Source organism: Oryza sativa, chromosome 7 (assembly GCF_034140825.1).
Source record: "Oryza sativa Japonica Group chromosome 7, ASM3414082v1".
NCBI classification, from domain to species: Eukaryota; Viridiplantae; Streptophyta; class Magnoliopsida; order Poales; family Poaceae; genus Oryza; species Oryza sativa.
In genome coordinates, this window is record NC_089041.1 from 23,755,814 (window position 1) to 23,767,253 (window position 11,440).

The 11,440-nt window shown below is 41.6% G+C and overlaps 1 protein-coding gene across 4 annotated transcripts; it reads left to right on the forward strand.

The window, feature by feature from the left end:
• Positions 1–860: 860 nt before the first annotated feature.
• Positions 861–8,946, forward strand: LOC4343724 (uncharacterized). 4 transcript variants are annotated; one of them, XM_015791966.3, is made up of 16 exons: positions 861–1,128; positions 1,991–2,205; positions 2,435–2,571; positions 2,662–2,772; positions 2,862–2,963; positions 3,636–3,744; positions 3,824–4,024; positions 4,242–4,410; positions 4,492–4,573; positions 4,651–4,744; positions 5,422–5,518; positions 5,861–5,954; positions 6,714–6,786; positions 7,454–7,627; positions 7,782–7,904; positions 8,652–8,946. In XM_015791966.3, the coding sequence occupies exons 1-16, from the start codon at positions 1,095–1,097 to the stop codon at positions 8,811–8,813; spliced, it is 1,977 nt and encodes a 658-aa protein (XP_015647452.1). In that variant the 5' UTR covers positions 861–1,094; the 3' UTR covers positions 8,814–8,946. The 4 variants fall into 4 exon arrangements, with proteins under 4 accessions (XP_015647452.1, XP_015647454.1, XP_015647453.1 ...); XM_015791968.3 differs by having other exon boundaries at positions 2,712–2,772; XM_015791967.3 differs by having other exon boundaries at positions 1,994–2,205.
• Positions 8,947–11,440: the final 2,494 nt, after the last annotated feature.

Below are 11,440 nucleotides of genomic sequence, written 5' to 3' on the forward strand. Positions count from 1 at the left end.
AGGGAGGAGGCCTCACGATCTCTCGCTAGAGAGGGTCACTCCTCGACAGTATTACGTACAGCTGAGTTGGTTTTAAGGTTCATTATTGGTACTCATTGCTCTTCTAGATGAATAGTGGTATGCATAAGATGAGTTACCCTGACAAACATTGCTCTGTGGCTGCAGTGAACTGTGTTAGTGCTGTAGCTAAGATTTCAGAACTGAATGTATCTTGTCGTTTCCTGGCCTGGAGCAGTCGTTCGCTAATAGTATATCTTTGTGTCACTACTCACAACAGAGTAGGAGTGTGTGGTCTGGGTGGCTGCTATGCGTTTTGCTAATGTCTTTCGTTACTCATGAGATTGTGTGGTCCGTTAAAAAGGTGCCCTAGGTACTAAGCACTAAACAAAATGGTCTGATTGAGCCGAACAAGATAACGTTCCTGACAAACTGCAGTAAGGCTACGTTTGTTCACAAGGTCACAACAGGTGTTCAGCCGTGTGTCCGTGCGATGCAGCAGCCGCGTGTCGACTATGATCTTCTAACTGCACACTATACTTGCAATGTTTATACTCCAGGTCTCCAGCACGAATGTCAAATCCAAAGAACTCTGAACCAAACCAAACACTCGAACCGAAATGAGTTTTCTGGAGAGGCGAACACGTCCGCGCCTCCGCGATTTCTTTTCTCCTATTAACATTTCCCTCGTTGCCACGATGCCACGGTGCAACGAGGCAACGACCACACGGCCGCACAACACGCGCGCGCGCGCCAGGTTGATCACCTTGATCCTGCGGCGTGCGTGCGACGACCGGCCGCCCGGGTCGGGGTCGGGGTCCGGGGTCGGGGTCCCCAACTCGATCGCCTTCGCCTCGCCTTTCACCGGTGCGGCCCCCGCGCGCGAGGCGAGGTGGTGACTGGTGAGGGGGTCTCGGGACTTGGGCCACGCACAGAAACCGCCTCTCCCTCTCTCTCTCTCTCTCTCTCTCGCCTCCGCCTCATCATCCTCTCCTCTCCTCTCCTCTCCCACTACCACTCCAGCGCTGCTCCCCTCGCCGTCGTCGCTGCCCTCCCCCCGATCGATCGATCGCTCCCCCTCCCGCGCCGCCGTGGCCATGGAATCCGGCCAACCCAACTCCGCCGCCGCAGGTGCGTGCTCGCCTCGCTGCTCTCCCCCCCCGCCCGATCGAACTGGATTGCCGTCCGGAACAGCGGCCCGATCGCCCCCCAACCCGGGGGTGGAATTGGATCCTCCCGCCCGGATCATCCTCTGCCCATTTTCTCCGCTTGAGCTGCTGGCGCGTGCTGCCGAGTGAGCCCGTGCTGAGCGGGAGCGCTGCTCTCCCTCGGGTTGTGTAGGGGGGCAGGTGGGGGTATAGGTGCCCGGGAGCTCCAGTTGAGCTCGCGTTGTGCGGTTCTCGGGGCCAATGTGGCCAGTCTGCTCGCCATTTGCTTGTAGGGGGTTAATCGGTCATCGGTGGAACCCGAGACTGTCATTTGGCAATCGGATAGGGTTCTGAGATTTTTTTTGGTCTGGCCGTTCTGTGTTGTTAAACGGTAGAGTGACCACAACTTGGATGGAGATGCTCAAGCTCACCCATGGATGGAATTGATTGAGCCCATCTCTAGTTTCAGTTCTGAGCTAAGTGAAGAGACTTTTCTGGTAGTTTCTGCAGTGATTGCGTCTGCCTGGAAGTCATATCTACATACACACGGGATGATGGATTAGGTATGAGAAAATGCATAATAGGAAGACAGTTGCAAAATAAGAAATCGGTCAGGCTAGAAGAACCAGGACTGTTGTGAATCCATCACATCACATGGCTTGGAAAAGCCCTCTACATCTTTAGAATTGCTGGTCGATAACAATTAATATACATATTTTTTTATGTTCCAGAGAGATATTTTATTTATTTATTAGGATTTTGAGTTTTTGACTTACATGCATCAGAGATAAATCTTTGGAGCTTAAGTTCCAGTGACTTAATCCTTTTCCTTCCTCTGACCGCAGCAGATAAGACGCAGAACAGTTCTGTACCACCTGTGGAAGGTGTAGCTGGAGGAGGGACTAGTTATGGATGGGTAGATGGAGGATTACAGGCGTCGAGTTTAGGTAATGGTGCTATTGATCCTACAAAGATACACTCAGCAGATCTTTTGCATGTCTGGTCTATGCCGAGCACAGCAAATGTTAGCCAACAAGAAGCACCTCGACCTCTGGAACATGTAAGTTATACTTGCATTTATTAGCACTGCTAGAAGTGCAAGAACTCTCTTGCTTTGACACTTCAATATGCAGAATATTTTAAGGCCATACCACTTCTCTGTTCCATCAGATATGCAGTGTTTTTTTCTCTTCCAGCATTTACTCATTATAGGCTGATGTGTACATGATTTTATCATATTTTTCGACCACAGTTCATTCCAAAAATATTTAAAAGTTACTTTCTTTTAGGTTAACCTTTTGGCAGCAAGAAATGAAAGGGAAAGTTTTCAAATTGCTTTACGTCCAAAGGTATCATGGGCCACTTCTGGTATTGCGGGATCTGTGCAGGTTCAGTGCACTGATCTTTGCTCTTCCGCTGGAGACAGGTTTGTTTATTTAAATCTTGCATCCATTCTTTGAGAGATACCTTCATTTGTACACTTCTACATTGGATGATTATGACAGTGCTGTACCAGGTTAGTGGTTGGTCAATCTGTAACCTTGCGACGTGTGGTGCCTATGTTAGGTGTACCAGATGCTCTTGTGCCAATTGATCCACTCAATTCACAAATAAACCTGCTTCCAGGGTATTGCCTCTGTGATTTAGGCAACTATGATTCATGCACAGCAACATTTTCTCTTTTTCGTGATAGCTAATTTACTGTTGTTTGTACAGAGAGACAAGTGCAATATGGGTCTCACTAAATGTTCCTTGCGGACAACAGCCGGGTCTATATGAGGGTGAAATATTTATTAGTGCTGTGAGGGCAGAAGCAGAGTAAGCTTGACTATGCTGCTTGCATGCTTTAAGTTGGTTCAGTGCCTCTGTCACAAGTGATTGTATAATCTGATTAGTATTTAGTATTATTTGGGCATGAAAAAGAAACATCAGATTCTATTATTGACACCAGTGTCCATATTGCATGCTTTCTGTATCTCTGGTTGATATAATAAAGTAAAAGCACGGCATATATTCGAAGTAATATGCACTATTGTATACAGAGTTAAAACCAATGTTTTGTATGCATGTTTCCCATGAAAACTATGTAATAATCAGAGGCTTTATATTTATATTTCCTATTGTGTCTTGAAATCTGAGACTCCTTTATTTGCCCAAGTCATTGAACTTTCCATGTTACACTGTTACTGTATGTCTTGAGCTGCTAAATTCAGAGTCTAGTGTGAGCAAACTAGTGTAATCTTCTTATATAACTTTAAATAGTTTGCAAAATTTAGAAGTGGTTGGGGTTATGAAACAATCATTTTATCTTATACACTCATCCTGAAACAAGACAGCTTAAGTTACAAACATCGATATTCAGAATGCATGTCCAGTGTCCACTTTGATGCTTGGAGGTGGTCACAACTGTCCATGTGATATTTTTCTTTTATTTCTACCCATATGTTCATCTGCGTTTGACTGGCATTTATCTTTTAACTATGGTGGCAGGTCCAGAGGAGAATCCTTGACAAAATCTGAAAGGTACCAGCTTTACAAAGAATTAAGAAATTGCATTGACATCACTGAACCCAGAGACTACTCGTCATCAGAGGAAATGGTATTTTATTCTGATGCTATATTTTCTCGGACATGCTATGTTGCATTTTTATATCAATATTCCTTTCTACAACTTTTAGGTACAAAGACTTACATCTGCTTCAACCACACTGAGGAGGATGTTAGCTCTTCCATCATTCCAGGACTGCCAAGAGAATAATGGATTAGGAGATATGATGGATGAAGATATTATGAACAATGTGGCAGTTCGTTTGAAGTTGAGCCTCACTGTTTGGGATTTTACTCTCCCACTGACACCTTCTTTACCTGCTGTTTTTGGCGTATCCTGGCACTATTCTCTTTCATTCTGTTATGTTTGGATAATTTAAGATATAATAAGGATTCAATATGCTTGTTTCTGGTGTGCAGCACATACTTTGTAGATCTACAGTTGGGAATTTGTGACTGAATTGTCTATGCTGTCCTTGCGTTGTAGTCATCATTAATTTGCATTTTCACTGTACTTTTATGGATTTGTTCATCATTGACTATACTCAGATATCTGAAACTGTGATTGAAGATCGGTTTTGCTTGGAGCATGGGACCAAAGGTTGGTATGATGCACTCGATCATCACTTCAGGTGGCTCCTCCAATACAGAATCAGTCCATTTTTCTGCAGATGGGGAGATAGCATGCGCATTCTAGCATACACATGCCCTTGGCCTGGTAACACTTCCATCTTTGTTGGTAAAACAATCTGCTGCTATGGAGTGTGATTTTTTTCTCACTTGTTTATTATTATTATAGCTGACCATCCAAAGGCGAAAGAATATTACTCTGATCCAAGACTAGCAGCATATGCTGTACCATATGCACCTATCCTATCAAGGTATTGCTCAAATTTCTGCCAAGTTTTATACCAATTTGCTATATATGTTTTTGGCTCATTTTTTTTATTCACAACAGCACTGATGCTGCGAAAAATTCCCTGCGAAGAGAGGTTGAAATCTTGAAATCAGAGGCTCATTGGTCGAAATCTTACTTCTATTTGTGGGATGAGGTGTGTCATTGCTCAGTTACACGTCTCTACAACACAAAATGCAAGTTTCTCCTTAGTTGTAGTGTTCTTTATGATGCCATATCAATTTGTAGGTTCCATTATGGCCTGCCTAGCTAATAGCTATATGCAGTTGGACCTACATTATTCCTATGAATAATAGCAGTCTTAGATTATCAGGTTTAATTATACATCTATGTTGATTGTTGAATAGAAAAATATGGTTAATTCTTACTGATGTTTAGATCTATTCTCTTAATCGGATAAGGGTAACTTCTGTTGTAATATAATGCGTCCTGATGTAACATACCACGAACAATAAAGTGATACGGAGTACATTGAACATCCCATGTCCAGTATATTCTTATATCGTAAACACACACATAAAATTGGAAACCAGCAAGTATAACCGTAACTGCATCTTTCACATGCAAAAATTTTGTAGATACATGATTGTGAGCGTGGTAATGATGAGACCAACCAGTTTATGCACTGCTCAATAAAGCATGACACCTGAAATAACCAAAATAGCTACATGTGTGCTCCATAGAACATAGGGATAGGCACGGACCAACCCGTGGGTACTCTTTGGGCCACGCTCCAACATCAATTTATACTGTTCATTTCAGTATTAAAGAAGAGCTACCTTATGATCTAACAGTTATTTTTATTTTTCTCAGCCACTGAATATGGAACAGTATGATGTAATCTGCAGCATCTCTAATGAGTTGCGTTCATATGCATCTGATGTGCGTATTTTGACAACTTATTACTGTGGTGAGTAAGACAATCTAATCTCCCTTAGTGATGGTGCGTGTTAAACAACATCCTTCCCTACTTGAATTTGTAATTAGCATATATTTAGATTGGTCATTGGTGTATCATAAAATAACTTCCTTTATTGTTTAGCCATTAGGTATGGTGTTTTTTATATCCTGTATGGAATGACCATATGGATTACCTGCTTACGATGCATAGATCTTCTATCACCCTGTTTGGTCCTACTTTTTCTTCAAGTCAGGATAACATTTATGTACCTACAGAAGCTGATCACACTTGGCAAGTCTTGAGTTTCTTTTAAGCATATATCTTATTTTTAAATGCAAATGGCTCATGTAGGCCCAAGTGGTTCTGAACTGGCTCCTTCTACATTTGAGGCCTTTGTGAAAGTTCCAAATGTTCTACGTCCACATACGCAGATATTTTGCACAAGGTTTGCACTCCTGCTGGTATTTCTTATTTGTTCTAAACAGCTGAAATAGTGTGGGCATACGGTGTCCATATCCCTGTTTACAATATGTACACATGTTTCACACTGACATAGCATGCTACGCTTATAATTTTTCCAAAAAAACTGATACAACAGCATAGATCTATACTAGGAATGGGAGTGGGCTAATCCACGGGTACCCATTGACTTGCACTAGTTTAACTAAAATTGCACCTTTTCACTAGCAAGAAAGAAAAAAAAAAGGATTTTTAGTTGAACTAGTGGGTCAAGGGGTACCCATTTGTGGACTCACTCCGATAGCTGCTCAATACTGATGCTAAAATGATGGACTTGTAATGCTTTATTCTACAACAAAAAAAACATAAGGTTCAAAACTTTTAAGTTTTTTACCGTGTTTTCTACGTCTTACATTATCTTGTCAAATAAATTCAGAGCTAGGTTCAGATATTAGAAACTACTCCTAATTTGTAACATAAACAAGATAGATACAATTATCAATGCCGGTCTGAAAGAATTTTTTCCATTCTCACAAGGCACTGACATTATGATGATACGACATTGGCAATTTGATGGAATTCACAACTCTGATACATGTTGGAAATGTTTGGCACTGTGTGGATATTGGATATGCGACATGGAGGCCAGTAGAAGTATTGGTAGCTTGGTGCATAAAATCATTTTCATACACTGTTCAAAATCAGATGTAGTATATCCAATTGATCTAGTGTTCTTTTTATACAGTGAATGGGTTCTTGGCACGAGAGAGGACTTGGTGAAGGATATTGTTGCTGAACTACGACCTGATCTTGGTGAAGTAAGAGCAAATTATGTTCTTTTAAATAGTATGGACAACATTCATTTTCTTTCTACAACATCTGTACTTGCATTGAATTTGTGCTTTAGGTTATAGCGTGGATGTTGCCGTGCTTGGAAGAGCTCATGGCTTAGAGCATTTATTTTCTGAATAATGGTGATTTGAATCTGTTGGTATTTTGGTCTAAGATTAATATTAGTCAGAATTAAAAAAAAATTAGTTGGATAAGAACACATAGGGTTTCGTAATCGGTAATCTTATGAAATGTTGTGCCTGTTTTCCTGTTACTCTCTCCTTTAATGTCTTTTTCTAAGGCACAATTTGACTTGACACTATCTTTAAAATTGAACTCAGATTATTATTTCCGTTAAATATATTGTCATAACTACCCAAAATGGGAAAATCACAAGAAATATTATCAAATATAAATCCAGTGCTACCATTTCCATACACCTACATATAATGAGACCAGGTGTGGGCAAAAAGTTACAAATGTTTGAATCTTGAATAGCACCCGCGCCTTATAAAAGTGGGCTCTCTATGTAAACAGTACTGTTCTCTGGTGCGCCATCCGTTTACTGTTGTGCATGCATATGGACTTATGGAGCCCTTTATAGTTTACTGTTTTTCTATCTTGATGAGCTGAAGTAATTTCAATCTTATCTAGGAATGGTGGACATATGTGTGTATGGGGCCTTCTGATCCTCAACCAAACTGGCATCTTGGGATGCGTGGAACCCAGCACAGGGCAGTGATGTGGAGAGTGTGGAAGGAAGGTGGAACAGGATTCCTTTATTGGGGTACCAACTGCTACGAGAAGGCTATGATTCCAAGTGCTGAGGTATGATGTGGCATCGGGAACCATTTAATACAATGTGATACCAATGTCTATGAAGGTGTATTACATTGAATACTACAGTAAAATTCAACTTGATAGATCGGCCTCTACAATTTGCATCACGCTCATCTGATTGTCTTACTTGGCGTGACTGCAGATTTGTTTCCGACGTGGTCTTCCTCCTGGCGATGGGGTTCTGTTCTATCCTGGTGAAGTGTTTTCTTCATCACATGAACCGGTTGCGTCCACTAGGCTAGAGCGCATTCTCAGTGGCATGCAGGTGAGGTTTTTTGGAATGCTTTGCCTCTGTCAAAATGCTAGTATATGTTTTTTTTAAAAGTAATGGAAGTAAATCCAGCCTCTATATGAAAGATGAATTCGTCCACAATGCTAGTATATGTTTGCTAAGTTAGAACTATTCAGATTGAAATTAAGTGCAAAGTACTTATTCTGAAAGAGGCTTCATGGCTGAATCACTTAAGCTGTCATTTAAATCCCACCTTTGCCTTTGATTGTTCACAGTACACCATATTATAAACTATGAAGCCAATGACATTTGGAATATTGCATGAATGAGACCTTTTCTTTTGAACAAACCAGTGCTTAGGGCCTGTTTGGGGGAGTTTCTAGCTACTGCAGCTTCTTCCAGAATCAGAAGTTCCCCCAAACAGTCAAGCTTTTGGTACAGATTCTGAGAATATGTAGTTGTAGAATCCAGAAAAAGAACTAGAAGACAGAAGCTGAAAAACCTAGTTTTTCCATATTCTCAAAAGGTGGCTACCAACCAGCTACTTATCAGAATTTTAAGCTCTCCCAAACAGGCCATTAGAGTGTGCCAATTTCACTGAATTTAGCAGGAAATTTCATTGAATATACCAAATGAAACTTTCAGTCTTATAGTTTAATTTTGGTTACCAGAACCACAGTTCTCGGCTGTGGATAGTACAAAAACTGAAACTCCATCAGCGAGCAATTTGTTCACGGTTGACTCTGCTCACAGTTGTTCCTTACTGATGTTCTAACGCAGGACATCGAATACCTGAAGCTTTATTCGTCAAGGTACGGCAGGGAGGAAGGTTTAGCTCTCCTTGAGAAGACAGGCGTGTATCTTGGCCCAGATCGTTATGCACTTGACCATGGACCAATTGATGTGATGCGTGGTGAGGTATACCGCACTTGCAGGTCTTAGGGCAGAGCTATCAACTTCTGGTGTTTCACTGTAGCATCCATCCTGTTGTTGTACATATGATTTCTCATGTACTGGGAGTTGCTAGCAGCAAATACTTATCGTTGAACCCATCAAAGCTCCGTTTTCACGCTCACCTGTTAACACTCCATTCTACGGTATACCTATGATGCTGCCAGCGTGTGACTGCAGCACACGAACTGTATTTTATTCGTCTCGCACGGTGTCGATCCTTATTTCAGAAGGGACATTATGGTGCCCTGTCCCTTCAGAATCTGGTAGCTTTATCGCCTGATGTGGATGTCACCATGGCTATTTCAGGATCTAGCTATTATATGTTATCCTTAAGGAATTTATCACAGGTTGCCATCCGGAAAAGGAGGCCGCTTACAGCACAAGTGGAAGGTCTTTGTCATGAATCCCGTAGTAATTCCGAAAGATCTTCGACACCTCCATTCATATACCTCAGAAGCTTCAAGAAAAACAACCAATCAGGCCTAGCCGACATACGCGATGCTATTACATGTTTATAGTGATTATTGGTCTAGTCTTTTCAGGTCAAGAATCACAACATGCTTCCTTCGCGCAGACGTTAATCCGAAATTTTCATCCGATTATCCGAGACACTCCTTTTGCCTTTTCTTAATTAAAAAAAAACTCTGTTACCATTGACCAGCTGATAGCGTAATGGATAGCCTATGCTTGTGTAATTCAGGTATACTACAAGTCATTGACCATTAGCAGCTTAACAGCCACTGGAGCAATGGCTTCTTTCGGAATGCAATCTTGGGAGATTACAGTGCACGTATCTTCCCGTTTCCAATCTCCAGCTGATCTTAGGAGATCAGGGGCGAGGATGGCTTGCAATGGTGGCTGCACGGACACTTGTTGATAGTCTGATCTCACTGAGCAAACGATATACTCTGGTCGGCCACGGAGTCTGCAGTCTAGTCTAATCTTCACGGGCATTTGGATTGCTGTTGTTCGGATTTCTCTGGTCCAACCAAAACTGACGAGGGGTATTTCGGTACAGTTTTGTAACTGTAGCTTTTCCTCTTACATTTGCATGTACTCCGATAAGGTTATGGTTGAGGGTGAGTGACATGCGGTCCCATAATAGTGGGGATCGGGGCAGGGGTAGTTTGGTTTATACGAAAATACGGCAGCATAACATGATTCAAATGCGTCGGATGCTTGCAAAGTGGCAAGGATCCGATTTTATATAAACTGTAACCACATAGTTACAAATAAATAAATAAATAAATAGTAATAATCGATTTTTATGAATTCATAATGATACATGGATCTAATTAATAAAAATGAAGATTTATGGTCGATGGTGAACGGTATCAGGTTGTGTATATGATTATGATGTAATGGAATAATGGAACCAGAGTTGCTGAGCCAACAAGTACCTCTCCTGAATGAGGTACGAGCAGAAGGATTTGGAGATATCCATGACACTGAAATGATTCCGGGCATGTGCAAGTGCAACGCTTCTCTCGCTAAACCTGTACTAGTATGATCTACAGGTGCCGGTAGCTATGGCCAGAATGTTGCTTATGTTTTTCGTTGCCTGAAAATGACTCAAGGGGCACAATGATCGCCTCCCACTGAATGATTGAAATGCTGCATATGCTCCATTTGTCTCCTTCTGCTTGGCGGTAGCATTTATCCTTCCCCTTTTGTTCCGGAGCTGATTTTTTTAATACACTCCCCTGAGCTAAAAAAATACTCCTACTTTCCTTTTTTTTCAATTAATAATACAGCTACCCTCAATGCACAGCTGCCTTGGTGGCTACTGAGATGCAACTTTAGTTAAGTACTTGCCATGGATTTTTAGCATTCCAAACGTGCAGATTGGGACTTTTCACCCTATAATCCCCATTGGCTATTGCTACCTTTTTATCCTCGTGGCAAGTTGGCTAATGGCAACACCCAGCACCCCCACACGAGGAACAGAAGATATCTCCGTGGAGAGGACCACAGGCACAACGGGGTACGTGCACACTGTTTAGGAGTGTGAGAGCTAGAACCGACCATCCAACCATGAAAGTATGCAAACCAAGATGGAAGTGTGTAACCTTTTTACCGCATCATCACCCCCCTGTTCATTAGAAGTGTCTCCGATTTTGGTACTTACTTACATGTCTAGTTATAAAAAGCATGCCTGGAAATCCTTTACGTTAGAGCACCCACAATGGTTATCTATAGACTCTCTACAAGAGATCCATGTCAGCATATTTTCCTACTTGAAAGAGATTAAATGAAGAAAGAGAACAAATCTATCTACTAACCTGGAGATAGTCTATAGAGAAAAACGAGACAATGCATTAGAGAGCTATAGATACCCACGTAGACATACTATTGATGTGGTTTACTATTAATCTAGCCTATTACTGAGATATACATGTTTTATAGAGAGCACCTTACTTTACAATTGCGGATGCTCTTAGAGGCCGATTGGGCAAGAAAATATTACAAGGACAACAAAAGTCAAATTAATAAATTGGATTGTGATCTTAATAAATCCATTTTTTCTTGCATGTACTGTTTGTCCGTCTTTCGGTATCCAGTTCTCCATGACCTGCTCCCCGAGAGCATTGTGTCTTGAGCACCCTTTATAGTGT

Coding starts and splice junctions, on each gene's coding strand:
- LOC4343724 (XM_015791966.3), top strand. CDS start 1,095: ATGGAATCCGGCCAACCCAACTCCGCCGCCGCAG. Junction 2,206..2,434: donor CACCTCGACCTCTGGAACAT/GTAAGTTATACT, acceptor ACTTTCTTTTAG/GTTAACCTTTTGGCAGCAAG. Junction 4,025..4,241: donor CTTTACCTGCTGTTTTTGGC/GTATCCTGGCAC, acceptor GACTATACTCAG/ATATCTGAAACTGTGATTGA.